General features: G+C 47.9%; 3 protein-coding genes across 3 annotated transcripts; all 3 read right to left on the bottom strand.

Moving 5' to 3' along the window:
- Positions 1-1,162: 1,162 nt before the first annotated feature.
- LOC119331915 (4-hydroxyphenylacetaldehyde oxime monooxygenase-like) lies at positions 1,163-3,230 on the bottom strand. Its single transcript, XM_037605093.1, has 3 exons — positions 2,706-3,230; positions 1,992-2,578; positions 1,163-1,900 (listed from the first exon to the last, which is right to left on the bottom strand). Exons 1-3 carry the CDS (start codon positions 3,064-3,066, stop codon positions 1,295-1,297), a joined length of 1,554 nt encoding a protein of 517 aa, XP_037460990.1. The 5' UTR covers positions 3,067-3,230; the 3' UTR covers positions 1,163-1,294.
- A 6,118-nt stretch (positions 3,231-9,348) lies between these two features.
- On the bottom strand, positions 9,349-11,634 carry LOC119328907 (uncharacterized protein At1g15400-like). Its single transcript, XM_037601904.1, has one exon. The coding sequence runs from the start codon at positions 10,233-10,235 to the stop codon at positions 9,801-9,803; it is 435 nt and encodes a 144-aa protein (XP_037457801.1). The 5' UTR covers positions 10,236-11,634; the 3' UTR covers positions 9,349-9,800.
- A 670-nt stretch (positions 11,635-12,304) lies between these two features.
- Positions 12,305-14,121, bottom strand: LOC119328906 (protein OVEREXPRESSOR OF CATIONIC PEROXIDASE 3-like). Its single transcript, XM_037601903.1, has 4 exons — positions 13,892-14,121; positions 13,200-13,565; positions 12,738-13,052; positions 12,305-12,625 (listed from the first exon to the last, which is right to left on the bottom strand). The coding sequence occupies exons 1-4, from the start codon at positions 14,051-14,053 to the stop codon at positions 12,479-12,481; spliced, it is 990 nt and encodes a 329-aa protein (XP_037457800.1). The 5' UTR covers positions 14,054-14,121; the 3' UTR covers positions 12,305-12,478.
- Between the last annotated feature and the right edge of the window lie 6,257 nt (positions 14,122-20,378).

Raw genomic sequence — 20,378 nt, 5'->3', positions numbered from 1 at the left:
AGCCCGTTTTTTTTTCTATTCTTTCCCCAGGTGATTGCCTTTCGATCTGGCTGTTGTTGTCCCATGCCGCTCGCTTCCTGATCTGTCCATGGCATGGTGTCTCCCGATCTGGCCGTCGTCGTCCCATGTTGCTAGTTTCTCGATCTTTTCAGATCTGGCAGCTAACTGGTGATTCAGGCTGCGATCTGGATGATCTCTATGGCTTGGAGTATGATCAGGGGAAGCACATGGGGCTGGTGCATGGAGGCATATGCATACACATGCATGGACATGCATGCACATGATCGGCGGTCGCCCAGGTTGCCGGCTAGCTACAACCCATGGTGCTGGCTGTTGGTGTCCACCTAGGACTATGTCATGGGAGACTGGATCTGGGACAGCGGCGGCCTCGCCGTGGATTATGGCCTCCATCAAAAGTTTATGAGAGTTCCATCTCTGCAGATGTGATGGCTGACTTCGGCGGCGAAATGCAAACTGTGGACGATGTCTTGATGCAGAGGGATTGTTGTGCGGTGGCGGCGGGCATATCGCCTGTAGCTACTGGGATCGTCGAGAAGTGGTGGCGACAACACATGAATGACCTCGATGGTGGTGCTACTTGAGCACCCAGTCTAGAGCTCCGGGGTGAAAGCCTTGGCCTCGCCCGTGTTGGGTATACCTGACAATGGCGATGTTTTTACATCGTTACCTTATTGAAGGCATTGTTCGGAATGCTCAGACTGATTCTTCAGGGTGAAAACCTAGATTCTAGTCTTGGATGGCTGGATCCGGTGACGGTGACACTTGAGTGTCGCTCCCTTCCTTAAGGCGTTGCTGTTGAAGAACATCGTCGTCCGCGTGGTGTCATGATATTGTCGGTGCAGATATGGTCATTGTTATAGTTTGCCGATCGTGATCTGATCGCTTTGGGGCTTTTTTCTTTTTTCCTCGCCTATGCATAGCTTTGGTCTAGTATGACTTCGCTATTTGTTGGTGTGTTTTGTGTGCGTGTGTTGGTGTTGGTTGTGTGCATCTTAGTTATGCAGAGGCCAGATGTGTACTCATTTGTTTGTATCCTCTTGATGCTTCACTTTGAGTCAATAAAATCCATCCTTTATCGGAAAACTAATTCTTAGTTAGACTATGAGTTAGTAGATGCATATTTTGTTACTCACGCAAGACCAACTGGAAGGTTGTTCTTATATTTGAGATTTAAACTACTGTTTAGTTTATTGAGGAAGCACTAGGTGGCATTTGAAACATATGAGATATCACTAGAATCTCAAAAAAAAGATATCACTAAAAAAAGATATCACTACCGCTTAACTGGCACAAGCTCAAGAGCCACCTTCTTGCTGAAAACAAGCTGCCCTGTTTCCTCCATATCGACGTCGTCCTCCTTCACGCCCTCGGGAAGCTCCCAGTCGAAGCAGTACAACAGGTTGGCCAGCACGACCTCCACATTGGCCACGCCCATGGCGACGGCAGGGCAGGCCCTTCGTCCCGACCCGAACGGAAGGAGCTCGAAGTGCAGCCCCCTGAAATCAACCTGCGCGTCCTCGAACCGCTCGGGGAAGAACTCCTCCGGCCTGTCCCATATCTCCGGGTCTCTCCCCATGGCCCAGACGTTGACGTGTATCCTGGTGCCCGCGGGCACGCTGTAGCCGGCGACCTCGCAGCTCTGCATGGTCTCTCTTGGGATCAGCAGAGGCCCCGGCGGGTGGAGCCTGAAGTTCTCCTTCACTATCATCTTGAGGTACTTGAGGCCCTGGGCGTCTTCTTCGTACACTCTGGATTTGTTCCCCACCGCGGCGCGTACCTCCGACTGCGCCTTCCGCATCACCCTTGGGTTCCTCATCAGCTCCGCCATGATCCAGATCGTCGTCACAGCGCAAGTGTCGATCCCACCGGCGAATGTATCCTGAAATGAAAATTAACATGATGAATTCTGTGACATCGGTTGTCCAATATTAGCAGTAACTGAATGTAGATTGTGGTCGAACGAACCGCACCATCAGGATTCCCTTGATGTTATCACGCGTCAGCGCCAGAGCCCCATCTTGATCCCTCCACATCTTCACCAGCGCGTCGACCATGTCCTCCTGCACCCCGGCCGCCAGCCTCCCCGGCTCGAGGTGCTTGTCGATGACCGCGTCGAAGAACCTATCGATCCTGAGGAAGACCCTCCGCCGCCGCGACGCCACGCCGGTGAGGGCGTCCGCCCACCGTGCGAGCGCCGACGACGGGAAGAAGTCCTCGAACGTGAAGCTGCCGAGCACCCGCAGCGTCTCGTCCATCATCCGCTGGAAGCTGGTCCTCTCGAACGACTCCGACCCGTACATCTTCCCGAAGGCCACCGTGCCGATGATGCCGTCCGAGAGCGCGTACAGCTGCTCGCTGAGGTCGACGGGGGTGCCCGGAGGGGTGCCGGCGAGGGAGGAGACAAGGCGGTCCACCTCTGCGGCCCGGGCGTAGGCGAAGGACTGGACGCGCCTCACGCTCAGCAGCTCCAGCACGAGGAGCTTCCGCATCTCGCGCCAGTAGTCGCTGTAGGGGCCGAAAGCCACGTCGAGGAAGTTGTAGCTCAGCATCCTCGCACCTGCGTGGTGATAGCAACATCCAAGTACGTTCATATCCGATACAAATTTTGAACTAAAAATTGAGGACTTGTGAGTGGATGTAGAGCTAGAGAAGTACAGAACTACAGATTCGAACTACACACTTGCCTGGTGAATTTGGGCGGCTGCAGCAGTGCAGGTCGTTCGTCCGGAGAACCTCCTTGGCCGCCTCAGGCGACGCGACGACGACCATCCGCACGCGGCCGAGCTGCACCTGCACCACCGGCCCGTACTTCTGGGTGAGCGACTGGAAGTACCGGTGTGGCCGGCCGCCGAGCTGCAGGAGGTTGCCGAGCACGGGAAGCTGTTTCGGCGGCCCGGGAGCGTTTCTTGCTCCCTGTGTCGATCGTCCCTTGCTACCGCCCCTGAAGAACAAGTAGAGGAGAGGTAGGAGAAAGAGTGCTAATACGAGCGGCGGAAGAGGCCCCATAGTGATGGGTTGGGACTTGGGAGGAGAAGAGGCAGCCATGGTGACGGTCTGGAGTTCTTAATGGGAGGCGGATGATGGCTGCCGGTGCTCAAGTAAGACAAGATGAGGGAGAGTGGGCGAGTGCCCTGCCATGGCTTTGAACGATCGCTTTGAATCCGCGGATCTCCAGTCTACGGACCGCAGCGGAAGCTATCCAACGCGACGATTCTGTATCGATACGTGGCGTAATTCGGATGTATTTTCTCTCACAAATCAGAAATAAATGCAGAGACTTTGTGGGACTCTGGATCGCTCACATGCATGCTTCTCATCTCCCTAGCCTACCAAAACCCCTTCTTTCCACGCGCTCGTGCTTTTCGTCCGAAATAGTCAGCGATACTTTAGATCATTTGTGCCCGCATTCATGCCCGGTCAGAACGGACGCGACCGCTTACTCACGCCGGCATTGAAGCGGCGCGCCGGCCGATAGAGCGCCGCCCGCGCCGCTTCCCAGTGCAGGCGACTGCTGCTCGTTCAAACGACATGACGGCCGCCTGTTCGTTCGTCTACCGCCCACATTGATGGCACGTGGTTGCCGAGGCGTCTCCTCCGGCGTCACCCGTCCGTCCCTCTGCCACCCGTCATTACTATATAAACCACAGCCCCGACCATAACCGTTGTCGTCCACCTCTGATCCCTCTTCGCACAACTCCCTCCATGGATTTCTCCCCTGTCAAAGCTCTCTGGGACGGGCTGATGCTGGACCAGAAGAAGGAGATGGCCACTATTGCTGTCCGGCAGGCAACTGGAGGACGACGAAGTCCCAATGGAGGACGCTGCCGCCGACGAGCCGGCGCCACCCCCTCCTCCGCGCCACCATCGCCGGTGCATTGCATCATGACCATCGGCGAGGTCTGTGCCCATTACATGGACATGGTGCGGGAGGAGCAGTTCTGGGAGGCGTAGGCCGACACCGCCTACAACAACCACCTCCTCCAGGAGCACCTGCAGGCGAAGGAGCGGCTCGCCGCTGACAGGGCGGTCATGCCGGACACGGACCTGGCGGAGCAGGAGGCACTGTTCAATTCCTACCGCTCCGCCCCCGAGATCCACCTTGCCTGTTGGCGCTACCGCCAGCGGGTGGCGGCGCCCTACAAGGAGTGCGATGAGGCGAGCGAGGCAGTGTTCAGTGAGACTGACGAGGAGGATGACGTCGCCAAGGTCGTGCCCCACCGCCACGACCACAAAGCCGGCACGTCCGTGGGCGTCGCCAGCAGCAAGGAAGAGTAGTGCACGATAGGTCGCCGCCACTCTAGGCCCAGGAAGGCCACTACTCCTCCCCTCCCGTCGACACCAAGCTTGATGGGCTCAAGATCGGCGACCGATTAACCGTTTGACGGCGACGTGGTAGAGAGAGTATGTCATGTCAAGATCACATACAACCATTATATTATATTATATTAGTGCATTCTAAATAGGGTATACATCTTATCCCATGTAATTGTGGCATGTTTAAACTTTATGTTCATATATTAGTTTTCAATTCCAAATAGCATATTTTCTTTGACATATAACTCATATTATCTTGACCAAAATCACAAGTCAAAAATTGAAGAAAAAAAACGAAATGGCTTCATATACATAAATAGAGGAAGTATTATTTGTCGGAGATGCTCCTATGATGTGCACATCAACACCCTTAAACTTGTCCTAGCCACCTTGGTAGCTCCATGATTGCTCGACATAGCCGGAAAAAACCGAGACCATCCAAGCACCATGGGTCACTCTGTGACTCGAACCGGTTGGGCTAGATAGCGTGCTATCCTAACCAACAGGATGACACCCTTAAACTTGTCCTATAGCCACCTTGGCAGCTCCATGAGTGCTCGACATAGCCGAAAAAAACCAAGACCATCCAAACACCATTGGTCACTCCGTGACTCGAACTGGGTGGGCTAGATAGTGTGCTATCCTAACCAACAGGGTGACACCCTGTTCTATCAACATAACTGTTGTACAACATGCAGATATGTTCTTTCTATATGTGCAATAAAGTGATGCCCATGCACGTCAATCCTGCGTAGCCTTTCTTGTGTATGTGTCGCCTAATGAAAAACGAGTTGTTTTCTTCCCCGGAAAGTCCGCAACAGCGCATGTGCAAACTTTGCGTGCATTGCTTCTTCTCCGTTCCGAAGCACCGCATGCCGCCATTCCCCTCTGTTCCTCGGAATCATGACTTTGTTCCAAACCTTTTCTTTTTCTTAACAATATAGAATCTGCCTGCTGTTTTTCTTTCTGACAGCCGTGGGAATTTCCTACTCTTGCCCACGTTTTTTTAGCGGTATCTTGCCCACGTACAAATTCTGCACCCCGTCCCTGTTGGACCGGCCCAGTTCGGGCTATTTTCTCAATCTTTCGGTACAACTGGGTTTGAGCTGCCCCACAAAAAAGCGTTTGAGCTTTTGTTTTTTCCCTGGTTTATTTATATGAAGGGTTTTCGGTTTTCTTCTGCCTTTTTGTCTTTGTTTTCTTTTCCTATTTGGTTTTCTGTTTATAGGTTTTCGTTCGGCTTTTGTTGGTGTTCTGTTTGTTATGTCTTTTTTTCTTCCAATGTATGGTTTCATTTTTCTAAATGCATGAACATCTTTAAAAAGTCATATTAAAAGAACCAGTGAATATTTCTCAAAAATTATGCTTTTTTAAATTCAGAAGGATTTTTCATTTTTCAGTATTTTATAAGGTGTTAATATTTCAATTTTTATGAATATTTTATTTAATTTTCTAAATATTAAAAATCCATTAACATTTTTTAATCCGTGAACAATATTTTGATTCACGAACAAATGTGTCAAAAGATGGTAGTCTATTTTTCCTCGAGCTAGGAGCTGCCATTTTTACTTAGGGCATAAAGCATCAAAAGCGAAACTAAAATAGAGCAGGTGGAAACACCGGAGGAGCAACCAAGGCCTACTTGAGACAGCCCAACTGCATGTTATAGCTCATATCTATAGAGATACCAAGATCCCACGATTTGAAGGGCTCTGGTGCTTCGGGGTTTGTGGGATCGTTGTAGGACTTGCATGTAAGGTTGTCTGTTGCTTAGTTTTATTTCCTCTTCTCTCTTTATTTTCTTACATGTTTTAATTATGAGCGCTTATTAAAATTTGCGAACATTAAAAAATTTATATTTTTAGCTTCATTAATATTTATTACATTCATGTGTATTTTGAAGTTCACGGGTATTTTTAAAGTTTGCGAACAATTTTTAAATTTGAAACTTGTTTCATTTGCAAATGTTTTTAATCCATGAATATATTTTAAACTCATAAATATTTTATGCAATTCATGGTTTGTAAATTAACATATTTTTGAAAAATCCTTGAACATATTTTAATGAAACTAACCTTTTTTTAAATAGTCCATTTTTCTGAGCGAGCAGTGGGGTGAGCGGAAAAAAGCTAACCGAGTTAGAGGAATGGGGAGTCAAACTAAGCGAGCGAGAGCTCGTGGGCCGATCCATGTGCGTGTTATAGCAGAAATTCCATGATTTTAGCGTGGATAGGACCTCTCAAGAGGCTCAAACGACCACCACCAACTGGCACCGAGACCGACATGTGTAAATACACCACAACGACACTCCAAAAAACTTCATTCTCCTTTAGGAAATATTGTCTCGAACAAAAACCCGACACGATATACAAATGAAAAAACACCTTCATACTGTAATTAAAACACAAGACAACATTGATAAAATCCAAACAAAACAGCCGACCGTGACACTCTACTAGATATAAAAGAATTAATCCCACTAGTGAAGAACGGCGCCGCGAAGCGCGCGTTAGCCTCTAGTCCTTCACTATAAGCGAAGAATAGGAGGCCCCTCACCCCCTCACCCACCCCTCACGTGTTCAAATGACCTAGACACCTTTCCATTAGTGTGGTTGCCACACAAGGCTGGCCTTTTCTAGGGTGTTAGCGAAAGTCGGGGCGATGAGTCAATGTGATGATGAAAGCCAGGTGGTGAGCATCGAAGGCGGTACAACGATAGCTCTATGAGAAGGGGCTACGGTTTCCATGACTTGGTTGACAATTTTGTGCCACATGTGTGGTGAGGTGGTCATTTTGGATTTATGTTGGGGCAAGGACTCTGTATTCTAGTGCGGTGGCTATGGACCACAAATAGTTATTTTGTGTTGTGGTGCCTTTTGACGCTCATGTCATGCAGGGATGTAGCTTGCAACACATGTCAGGGTCACAACTTTGGAGGGTGATGATGGTAGTTTGCCCATGCTCTTTGGAGTGGCTAGAAGTCGGGATGGTTGCCTCAGAAATGTATGTTTGGTCGTGGTGCTCGGTTTTGGCCGTGTTGGTGTTCGAAGCCTCGACCTTCTTTATGGTTTCCTGCCTTATATGTTGTTGCGGAAGCGACTTGATCTACTCGTCCCATGGTAGATCTAGTTTGGTGTCGGTGGTGGCAGCAGCTAGTTGGTGGAGCATCTCGACGTAAGTCGGAATCAATGGGTTAATGTTGTTTAGGTGATATACTTTGCTCTTCATGCTATTGACGTACCAGAAAAAAGATGCAGTATCAATGAGTATACTGGGTCATATGTGCTGCCTGCGTGTGTGTGTGTGTGCGCGCGTGTGCATGCGTGTTGTTGCGTGTGTGCGCGCGTGCATGTGTGTTGTTGCGTGTGTGTGTGCGTGTGTGCACGTGTGTGTTGTTGCGTGTGTGTTGGTGCATGTGTATGTGTTGTCGCGTGTGTGCTTCTGCCCTCACACTGGTGCTGCGTGTGTGCGCTATTGCCCCCCACACACATACCACATGAGGGGTAAAAGAGTCTTTTCAGGTGTCATTTAGTCTCAAAATGAACGAAAATGTCATATAGGGAATAAAATTTAGAACTTGTGTCAAATAGAGAAGAAATTTTTTCCAGTGTCAAATAAAGAAGCAGATTTTAAGATGGTGTCAAATAAGGAATTTTCTCTAGTTAAAATGCGGGTTGAATGTAAGCGGCCAGCCTCTCGCATCCGTGTCCGTGAACATATGCGAGAGAAAATTTATGGGTTGCCACTAAAGATGTCCTAATAATACTAACAAAAACTTGCGCTGTCATGCCGGACTAGTAAGTACTCCATACAGCTCGAAAGTGCCCCATATATAACATAACATTTTAGTAGCACTACTCCATAATAATCAATCTAGTTGGTAGATTTGAACCAAATTAGGTGACCGGTTCATACCACAATCGATCTTTACATCACGGTCGTCCAAACATGTGTGTTTAAAGGGAAAAGTGTGGACAACGGCTGGGAACAATTGGTGGTCAAACAGATAATTTTTTTGACCATTAACGAATCGCATGCACGCGTTGACCATAAACGTCGTCACAGCTGAACGACCAAACCATCTAAGGACCAGCATCGGTTGTATGACCAGCAAATGAAAAAAAGCTCGAGATCGAATACCCACCAAATGTTCACCAACCCAACAAAGACTTTTGTTCTTGGCAAGGTCAAAATTATGTTATCGACCTAGTATAAGCTCGCTATTTTTTCATTTTTAAATTCCTAAGTACTCCCTCTCTTTTAGTAATCTAAACGCTTTTATATTTTTTTACGGAGAAAGTACGACATAGATATATACACAGCACAGTAGAAACTCGCGTGCGTACATCGGAGAAAACGTCGCCAGCCGCCATGCTACAGATACGGCGGTGTCGGCTGCATGGATCCAAGGCCTGAGAAGAGGAATGCGGCATGTCGGTGTCGGCGCCGGTGGCCGGAACGGACGGCGGTCCACGTCCAACTCGGCGAGCAGACGGGACGGGACCCGGGGACAGGGTCATGAAACGGAGGAGATCATCATGTGGCCGGCCCATGTGATGTTTCTATTTTCTGCTGGCTGTTACTTGGGACCTTCATGTGCCTGTCTTGCCCCTGCCACGCGCAATTATGAATCGGATCGAGCCTTCTTGATTCTTCTTTTCGTGCTAGGAGGAGGCACGCCGTTCCAACTTTTCTCTCTCGCCATGATTCATGTTTCTGCCAGTTTGGGCTATGAAAAAGGAAGAGGTGCAGAACTCTTTTTGGTCTAGCACAAAGTAAAAATAGACTTCATATCAAGATGTTTACTTCTGGTGAGTCAAAAACTTCCCCAAATAGGAAATAAGCTCTTGCGTGTTATTTGCTACTCCCGTCGTCTAGAATTATTTGTTTTAGATTTGTCTATGTACCGATGTATTTAGGCATGTTGTTTTAGATTTGTCTATGTACCGATGTATTTAGGCATGTCTTAGTGTCAGATATATCCGTGTCTGAACAAATCATTTGCGATGGAGGTAATACAAAAGAAAAGATTCCAAAGCAAGGACGAGGAAATTCACCATAGCTTGGGCAGCATGAACACACACGCCCCACGCCCCAATGTTTTGCCGCCCAATCGATTGTTTATGGTTGCAACTCCATACATGCAACACGGCAGCAACAGTAGCAACACCTCACACTCACATGCAACCAATCAAGCAACCAACGCCCAGCGGCTCCAGAGGGGAAAGGCCATGCACCAGATCAAGAGAGAACACCACAGATCTCAACAGCAGCTGCTCAGCTCACGGATCTGAATCCAGAAACTGACCCAAAAAAGAGGAACTAACCTGACACGTATGGACTACTAGCTACGCGGTAACGCAGAGCGGAGTACAATACAAACCAACCAATATCAGTAGTATACCATCATCATCACTCCAGTATAAACACAGCTCGCATGGCACCCACCATGGCCCGATCAAGCTTCACGCCGCCGGCCGTTGCTTCCTCTTCGGCTTGGCGCGGCCTCGGCGCGCCGCGGGGCTGGAGCCGGAGCCGGAGCCGGAGCCCCCGAAGATGGCGCAGAGGATGCAGCCGGACACCCTCGGCGACGGCGGGTCCACGTCCGGGGCCACCTCCTTGGTCCGGAACACCTGGGGATCGCGCTCCTCGTCCTTCTTCTGGCCTTGTTGCTCCTTCTTTTTCTGCTGCTGCTGCTTCTTGTCGTCGCCGCCCCGGCGCAGCATCATCCCGACGCCGCCGGTGCTCCGGGAGCGCCGCATCTCCGGCTGGGCGTCATCGGCGCCGCCCTCGCCGGCGGCCTGCGCCTCGGCGCCCTCGGTCAGGAACCGCTCGTCCCACACCAGGCCCGACGAGCCGGACCGTCTGAAAGTCGAGGACGATCTCTGCAACCCTTCCATCCGCACCTGTCCACCTCCCCTCCCCGCGCAACGGACAAGCTTTGCTTATCTGCAAGCTATGGAGAAGAGAACACAAGAGGCAAGGAGGATGTGTCTCCTGAGGTTGGTGCTTTGCCTTCCCAGGCCTCCTGTGCGTATGTATATATGTGAAGGGAAAGGGACGGCCATTAACGTACAGACAGGAGAGCAGTCAACAGCCGGTGGCACTGAGGGCTACCAGGGCCTGTCTCCTCCCATAACCTACTACTACTACTAACAAACCTATGGAGAGATTAGTCTACGTTCAGTTAAAACAGGACAAGAGCTGTCAGATTAAACTACTATTCTGATCCACATGCGCCGGTAATACTTTTCCATCACGGGCATGTGGAGGGAAGAGAGCCCAACTGTGCCCATGAGCAACCGGTAAGCATCACCAAACCCACTACAGGGCCAAGATAATTCGCAGAGAGCGACCTGCGCAAATGGATGCACTAGTTGGCCCTGATCTGATGTGAAGTGCAAGTGATGTGTCAACACAAGAGGATCCACAAAGAGGTTTATGGTGTATGTATGATATGCGTCGGCATAATAAAGATGATGAACATAGCAGAGAAAATAGTGTAGCAGGAATCTTACCTTTCATATGGACGGCGATCGCCACCATAACTCTGTCGATGAAGAAACGGTGCGTCTGAATAAGAAGTGCAGAGGGCCCAAGAGAAAGCAAAGCCAGCCAAGGGAAAATGCAATTGTATTTCGGCTCCAGTCAGCATCAGCGAACTACCAATCATCATTACGCTGGGTAGAGTGGAAGGTGGCCGGAAGATTGTCAATAAAGAGATGTGTACAATTCACTGGCTATATCATCTAAGAATAGATGATACAGACTGCCAACATTTTTCTTCCAATTTCTTTCACCCCTATATCCGGCTATCCGCTCATGTCTTTGTCCCTGGTAGCATTTCTCTATTACATAAACTCCAGGCTCTCCTTCCTTTCCATCCTCATTATCCCCAGTTGTTACCTCCCCATTCTTTCTCTTTCCACATGATTTCTTTCTGATGAGTGATAGGCTAATTGATTTCTCCAGCTGCCCCAACGCCAATAAATATGTGGCGTGTGCTCGCTGATACCAAGCACAGCTGCTATGAAATATGAATGGTGTGTGCTCGTTGATGCCAAGCACATCTGCTATGAATGGTGAAAACTCCAGAACATAACTCATCAGAGTTGCAACTTGCAAGGATTAATAACACCGATAGTTATGGGTATGTGAAGCTAAATCTGAAGTCCTGGATTTTTCTGTTAAAGGTGTAAAAATATACTCCCCCCGTTCCGAATTATATAGACGCATTTTAGTGTGTTTGTTCGCTCATTTCAGTCCGTATGTAGTCCATATTGAAATATCCAAAACATCTTATAATTCTGAACGGAGGTAATAGTTCTAAAGAAGTGTCAAGAGGTGCGCTCGGTGCATACACTTAGTTGTCTGTACCACGGACAATAATGCCTACCATCTGAGCCTGTGATGACCCCATGACCAGTGAAGAGTGAGGACAGCTGAACTGACTCATCAGTCCAAAGCCCAAAATGCATGTACTTGATTATAGTAGGTGCAAAGATGCATGTACTTGATCTACCTGGTAGTTCGTTAAAATTAGCCTACCAAGATTGCAGAGATTCAGCTCATAATGTGAAAAATCAAATACTCCGTACTTCACGCTGCCAATGCGCAGGTGTTAGCTACGCTGTCAGGACCTTCTTCAAACATGTGGCATTCAATGTCAGAAAACTTTATATTAAAGCACCACACCAGAGTACCTAATAGTCTAATACTGTTGAAAGTCTTGCATCAAGTGGGTAACATAACCAGAAAAATTACTGTCCACTTGTCCCAAGTAAACCGGGCTAGGACATGGGTCATGTGAAATGCCAGGCTTCCACACCAGGAAATTCATCAACAAGAAAGTGAAAGGATCCATGGTCCTTACCGTAAGGAAAATTGGTGTCCGGTCAACTGACCATGAACTAACTGCCACTGAAATGAATAGACAAAATGGTGGTCCATAGTGAAGCCAATAATAATGGGATGATGACAGTTGGGAGTTGTACCTGTCACATTGGCCGATCTCAGAGCAAGCAATAAAAGATACGCCGTGTTGGCCTTATGAAACTGGTTGCATTTCACAGTTTGAATTTACAAATTCCTACGTAGTTCAGACCTAAAAGAGAACACTATAACACAAGCTTATCTGAAGTTATCAACTAGCCACCGTCTCAGATAGGGATCTCATGTATGCGGCGCGACGGTCTGGTACACCATCTTGCTCCCTTCTATCCTCAAACCACTTAATAATGGTCTTTCGTGGAAGGCTTGTAACTTGAACTATGCTACTGATCATAGTATTCTGTAATAATGCAACAGCAAAGTAAGTGATGATACATTTACAAAAACCAAGCTGGGAATTTAAGCAATAGAAAATATATAGTGAACGTGGTCTTCACGTAAAAAATACTTACAGTGGGGCGTTTGGATTTGAAGTAAACTTTTTCCAGTGTTTCCAGTTGCGCCTTTTTCAGCCTTTTCTGCGCAGACCATTCTGTGCTCATGATATGAACCGGGAGGTCCATCTGTGGATTGGCTTCAGTGGCATCAATCTCATCAACTACAACCTCATCAGCTACTGGAGAGGGCTCTATTTCCTTAGTTTCAGGTTTAGAGGGGGCTTCATCAGGCAAAGAATCAGACATAAGTAGAAGTTCTGGAGGCGGATTGCGGAGCAATTCAATGACCAAACCCCTATCCAGGCCAAGCTCCCCTGCAAGATTCTTTATCTGCAAGGAAATCAATTCAAGGCACAAGGGTGGAAATCAGTTTTGAATTACATATGTATGTCAAGGAGCCCTTTCAAAGTAAGAGAAATGGTGCTGATTTAAAAACTGAAACTGAAACAAAACTCAAGCGGATATTTATCTGCTTACACTAGTTTTACGCCGACCGATTTGCATTGCACGAGCCAATCTCCGGAGCTGCCAGCTTTTGAGCTCTGGCGGTTCGACTGGATCTGCTGCCTCATCATTACCAGCAACTTCGGAGCCTGACACCAAATCTACTGCAGATTCATCAGCAACATCGACATCTCCAATGGCTTCTGCCAATACCTGTTCAAACCTGGCCATGTCTTCCTCTGATATTTCATCATCATCATCATCCTCGACAGACAAATCGTCGTTCTTCAGATCTTCTTCCAGGTGCTTGAAAAGCGCTTCCAACCCACCCTCGTCGTCATCCTCGTCACCGCCATCAATGTCATCCTCTGCTACCACCACCTCGTTCTTAATTTTATTCTGGAATACAGAAGATTTTGTTAATTATGGCCACATAACAAACCCCCCCTATAGTTGCCACACAGCCTGTACAACAAATGCCACGACAATTACTGTCATTCAAATCCCCCAACGCTGGGAGTATATACAGTTCATCAATCACCACAAGGTTATCCACACGGCTAGGCTTTTACATAAACAAGGTCTCATCAATTCCCGACAGGTGTATCGCCATCTAAATTGCTCCCAAGTGTGCCTAACTACTCCCAACCTAATCCTTCCTGCCACATAACTACGCACCAACCGCAAAACGGTGGGGAGATGGAGCTGCTTGTGAGGCGAAGTACCTTGTACTTGGAAGGTCGGCGAAGGGCGCAGGCGACGCCGCGCGGAGAGCGGCAGAGGAGCGGGCGGATCCCGAGGAACGGGGAGAGGTCTGGGGCGCCCCGGAGGCGAGACCTTGGAGCGGCGGCCATGGCCGAGGCGAGCGGCACCACCGTCGTCGCCATTTCCACGAGCTCGTTGCGGATATTTCGCCGTCTTCTAACCCTCTCCGTGGGTTTATTGTCTGAAATCCAAATAGGTAAATAGGCCCTGATGATTTTTTTTTGAGACAAATAGGCCCTGCTGAGTAGGCTGAGCTGGATCATTGTATTCTTTCATGGGCCGAACAATATTTAGGCCCTCGGGCCTAAACCTGGTAATAGTTTCAAAACCAAACTGAAGCCAACCCAAACCATACGACTCTATCTCTTCCATCCAAACCAATCCAATCCAAAATTTCACCATCATTATCCAGACCAAACCAAACTATGTACGTTTTCTAACCAGACCCATCCAAACTATATTTCGTTTTTGGACTGAATCTGCGGTCTGAAACCGTGGACACAAGAAGCGGGCGTGCTCGCGCTACCCATGCTCGTGAGGATCGACGTGCTTGCCCACCCATCCGAGGAAGAGGATGCGAGGAGCCAAGGCGCGAGCACGCTGACGTGCACTCGTAAGCTTTTGTTGACATGGACGTACACGGGCGAGTGCCCGGCGAGCGTGCGTAGTCCGCAGCCGGAGCCGGCGGGGAGCAGCGCGTCGATGAGGTCCGCCGGGATGCCACGGCCGGCCACATGCATGACGCGGCCGCGGGCACGTCGGACACGCAGGTGACACTGAAGGGAGAGTCCGGGTCGGTGGCGTCGAAACCAGCCACGTCGACGACATCTTCAGACCGCACGTACTGCATCGGGATCACGGACAGACCACTCATGCTCAATGCTTCCATGCACGCCATTGATGGATGGACTGGATTGAGTTAAGTACGTGCGTGTGTATTGTGTGAAGCGAACTGGAAGATGGCCGTCTTGTACTATTTAGTCGAGAAACTGAATTCTGTCCACAGATTGAAACGGTTTGAGACCAAATCATCTGTGTCCAGACCAAACCAGTCCAATCCAGTAGTTGACATAATCCAAACTACACCAGATTGTTTTAGATTCTCAGCCCATTTAAACCAACCAAACACAATCCAATAGAGAAACCAAACTGAAATTAAAGTTTCAGTCCAAAATATTTCCAGGGTTACTCGGGCCATTGTAGCTAGCTGTGTGGCTGGGATAGGATGATAAATAATTTCGGTTCTGAATCCACATCCGTGTCCATTTTAAAGACAATGTATGCATTTTCACAAATTTGATAATCGGATATCCAGTGGATATGGTAGCGGATACATTATCGGTAATATCCAACAAATGTGGATTATTCGGTATTTTTTCCTGGATTAGTCAAGATTATCAAATAGGATTATTCGATAAATTTAGTCCAATCAACAAAGCCAAATACTCGACTGCACCACGAACTAGAATCACTGCATATAAATACTCGCTCCGTTTACAAATATAAGATGTTCTAATTTTTTTGTTAACGTGATCCGCTGGAGGCAGCCAAAGTTACCGTGATCCGTTGGAGGCAGCTAACGTGAGATACTACCGATTATGCTATTATAATCGAATACCCCACCAATTATGCTATAATAACCAGATCTTCTTCTCTACGCTCGTGCAAACATGTTATACACGTAACGTAATGGGAATGAGGGGAGTATAACTCCATGGCGTCGCGGTGCACGACTCTCGCTAATGAAAACGTGATGACGGAGGAGAATCGGCGTGTGCCGTCAAAGTTTGCACGATCATACACAGAAGATTCTCAAAAAAACTAGAAGCGATGAAGTGCACAGAGGAAACCCCCCATTTCCAGCAAAAAAAAACCATCTCAACTCCTTTCCAGCAAAAAAACATTTTTGATCTTTCTCATTCTAAGTCAGCTTCCTCCTGTAACGGGCCAGCCCATGGCCCATACTAATGGCGTTGTGGCGAGCGCAGCGGCTGGGTCAAATATGGATTGTGGGCTGCAATAGCTCCATGGTAGCAGCTGAATGGCACAAATACCAACCCGGTAGTAAAAAAAATCGCCCCACGAACTAATAAAGGTTCGAACCTTCCCCAAACAGTTCTCCATCCACCGTGTTGCTTCTGGAGACGGTGGTCCTGTCCTGTGGACTGCCATAATGGCAGCCTAGTGACTGCATGGTCCCTCCTATTGCATGTGGTGTGGTCCAACCCTTGGCTATAAGAGGAAAAGAACATAAAATGAATAAAACCAAAAAAAAGCAAATGGGATAAGAGTAGGGACCAGATCCCAACACCAACGAATATATATATATATATATATATATATATATATATATACTATTTATCATCCAGGGTGCAGAATAAGTTATTCTTCATCCGAGGTAATCTTACGATCATTACATAATTAAATTACGTTTGGAATTCAAATAGTTACATTTCTATTTTGATTCACTACGTAAAATTTGGCATAAGAAAATAAAAATATAGGTCATAAGGCAAAAAAATTTGCAGTTTATGCGTATTTTACACTATGTTTTTACGTTTGTAATTTTACATAACATAAAATATTTTTTATGACGATTATATATTTTCTTACGGTCTCTTCTTACGTTGGAAATAAGACAAAACTTACGGTGCATTGATGGTAAAATAGAGGAGGTGAAGAATAACTATTCCTCACTCAGGGTGACGAATAGCATGAATCATATATATATAGACACGTTTAATGTGTTTATTCACTCATTTTCAGTCCATATGTAGTAACATTGTAATACGACTGAACGACTACAATCACAATAGTGACCATCGTCTTTTCTTTCTGTGAACTTGGGGAGGTTTATTGATTCAGAGAATCCCGCTACAATCTGCTTTGAGGCTACTTACAAGAAAAGAAAGGCACTCCTAGAGCCAACACTCTGAAACCGAGAGGTTACAAGCATCCTTGGCACAGAGGACCACTGAGATATTAGCATCCCTTGGGACAGCCTAACCGAGAACGAAACAAAACTTGACGACTTTTCCCTTGTTTCATCTAAGATGTGCGCCATAATCTGTCTCAAATTATGACGTGAAGACCAGAGGTTTGCAACCAACCTATAAACAATCCACTTCCATCACCACATGTGCGAAGCCCTGGAGCTGTGCAAAGGTGGTACCTTCTCGCATAGCCATTGCTCCAACAATGAATTGGTCAATCACCCTAGTGAAGGGCTTACTCCCTGTCCCAAAGAAGGACATGTGGGATCTGGTGACACCACCTCCTCCTCCAAGCTGGGCATCAATGCTGATGGCACCGTTAGTATTAATCTTTACCAAGTCCACGTCCAGTGGTCTACAACAATGACCATCTGGAATGTTGCGGTTGGATCAAGGCATATTACAAGAAAATCACCCCAGACGACCTTCACCGCTTGGGCAGGGTCATATGAATCTTGATCATGAGTCCAACGGTTACGCGTTGACCATGTAGCATGCATGACTGTAACCAGCTTGCATCTGTCCTGAACAGAGATGTGTTTATCCAACACTATGTCCTTAACCCATGTATTCGGCGTAGACGAGGGTGCTTCAGGTTTAGAATGTCCCAAGTGTTGGAAATATGCCCTAGAGGCAATAATAAAAGCATTATTATTATATTTCCTTGTTCATGATAATTGTATTTATTCATGCTATAATTGTGTTATCTGGAAATCGTAATACATGTGTGAATAATAGACACCAACATGTCCCTAGTAAGCCTCTAGTTGACTAGCTCGTTGATCAACAGATAGTCATGGTTTCCTGACTATGGACATTGGATGTCATTGATAACGAGATCACATCATTAGCAGAATGATGTGATGGACAAGACCCAATCCTAAACATAGCATAAGATCGTATAGTTCGTTTGCTAGAATTTTCCAATGTCAAGTATCTTTTCCATAGACCATGAGATCGTGTAACTCCCGGATACCGTAGGAGTGTTTTGGGTGTGCCAAACGTCACAACCTAACTGGGTGACTATAAAGGTATACTACGGGTATATCTGAAAGTGTCTGTTGGGTTGACACGGATCAAGACTGGGATTTGTCACTCCGTATGACGGAGAGGTATCACTGGGCCCACTCGGTAATGCATCATCATAATGAGCTCAAAGTGACCAAGTGTCTGGTCACGGGATCATGCATTACGGTACGAGTAAAGTGACTAAATGGTAACGAGATTGAATGAGGTATTGGGATACCGACGATTGGATCTCGGGCAAGTAACATACCGATTGACGAAGGGAATTGTATGCGGGGTTGCTTGAATCCTCGACATCGTGGTTCATCCGATGAGATCATCGAGGAGCATGTGGGAGCCAACATGGGTATCCAGATCTCGCTGTTGGTTATTGGCCGGAGAGTCGTCTCGGTCATGTCTACATGTCTCCCGAACCCGTAGGGTCTACACACTTAAGGTTCGGTGACGCTAGGGTTGTAGGGATATGTATATGCAGTAACCCGAATGTTGTTCGGAGTCCCGGATGAGATCCCGGATGTCATGAGGAGTTCCGGAATGGTCCGGAGGTAAAGAATTATATATAGGAAGTGCTATTTCGGGCATCGGGACAAGTTTCGGGGTCACCGGTATTGTACCGGGACCACCGGAAGGGTCCCGGGGGTCCACCGGGTGGGGCCACCTGCCCCGGGGGGCCACATGGGCTGTAGGGGATGCGCCTTGGCCTATATGGGCCAAGGGCACCAGCCCCAAGAGGCCCATGCGCCTAGGGTTCAAGGAAGGGAAGAGTCCCAAAGGGGGAAGGCACCTCCTAGGTGCCTTGGGGAGGAGGGATTCCTCCCTTGGCCGCACCCCCCTAGGAGATTGGATCTCCTAGGGCCGGCGCCCCCCCTTGGACTCCCTATATATAGTGGGGAAAGGAGGGCCTCTCACTACACGCCTTTGGTGCCTCCCTCTCCCTCTCCAACACATCCTCCTCCTCCATAGTGCTTAGCGAAGCCCTGCCGGAGTACTGCAGCTCCATCACCACCACGCCGTCGTGCTGCTGCTGGAGCCATCTCCCTCAACCTCTCCTTCCCCCTTGCTGGATCAAGAAGAAGGAGACGTTACGCTGACCGTACGTGTGTTGAACGCGGAGGTGCCGTCCGTTCGGCGCTAAGATCTCCGGTGATTTGGATCACGTCGAGTACGACTTCCTCATCCCCGTTCTTTGAACGCTTCCGCGCGTGATCTACAAAGGTATGTAGATGCAATCCAATCACTCGTTGCTAGATGAACTCATAGATGGATCTTGGTGAAACCGTAGGAAAATTTTTGTTTTCTGCAACGTTCCCCAACACCAAGCAGCCGCCCAATATTGCTTGGCGTGAGAGCTGAACATAAGTGCATGCTGTAGATTTTCATTTGTAGCCTTGCAGAGATCCTGATCAGCAATACTTCTCATATGGCGATGTTGCAGCGTGGCATAGTCTGGGAGTATACCTCGGAGAGTCCGCCACCAAAAGACCCGAACTCTCGGGACAACTTTGAGCTTCCATAAAGCGATCCATAAGTGCCTATCATTGAAGGTTCCGCTATTGTCCCTTCCCCTAGAGTTGATCACTTGTTATGGGTCACGAGAGCACGGCATGTCGTTTCCACAGTATAAACACTTGACCTTTCTAGAGATCCCAAGCAAAGAAATCTTTACCGCCTGATGACCTTAACGGTATGTACAGAATTGCTTCGAGATCCAGGGCAAGAAAGTTGCGACAAATCACCTCCACATCCCAAGAACCTAAGTGAGAATGGATCAGATGTGAGACTTTTTCCAGCGGATCAATCCCTAACGCCCCATAGGTTTGAGGGTGGATGTGATAGGAATCCAGTAGTCCTGCCAAATCAAGATTGAATCTCCACTACCGACCAACTTGACCAGGTCTTTCTCCAAAGCAGCAAGTCCAAATATGATAGCTTTCCAAGTTGTGAACTACAAATGTGGAGCCTGGGCTTGGAAAAAAATCACAAGAAGGGAAATATTTCCCTTTGAAAGCTGCGAAACATGGTTGAGTCCGGATGTGTCATCAGCCGCCAAACGTGCTTGCAGAGCAGCACCAAATTAAATTGTTCAAAATCCTGGAACCCCATCCTGCCCTTCACCTTGGGTGCAGCTAGCTTATCCCATGACAACCAATGGAGAGGCCGATTGTCAATGGAGGTGCTCCATGAAAATTTCCCCATGCACGATGTTAATTGCCTGCAAACTTTCTTTGTTAATTGAAAACAACTCATAATGGAAGTGGGGATGGCCCGAATAACCGATTTCAACAAGATCCACCGCCCTACACAAGCTAAAGTCCTCTCTGACCAACACTACATTTTACCTTGAGTCCTTTCTACTATATGATCAAATTTCTGCTCATATCTTGCCAACCGCAATTGGCAGACGAAGATATCTCTCGATAAAAGCTTG

Source organism: Triticum dicoccoides, chromosome 7A (assembly GCF_002162155.2).
Source record: "Triticum dicoccoides isolate Atlit2015 ecotype Zavitan chromosome 7A, WEW_v2.0, whole genome shotgun sequence".
NCBI classification, from domain to species: domain Eukaryota; kingdom Viridiplantae; phylum Streptophyta; class Magnoliopsida; order Poales; family Poaceae; genus Triticum; species Triticum dicoccoides.
This window is presented reverse-complemented; position numbering and strand designations above follow the sequence as displayed.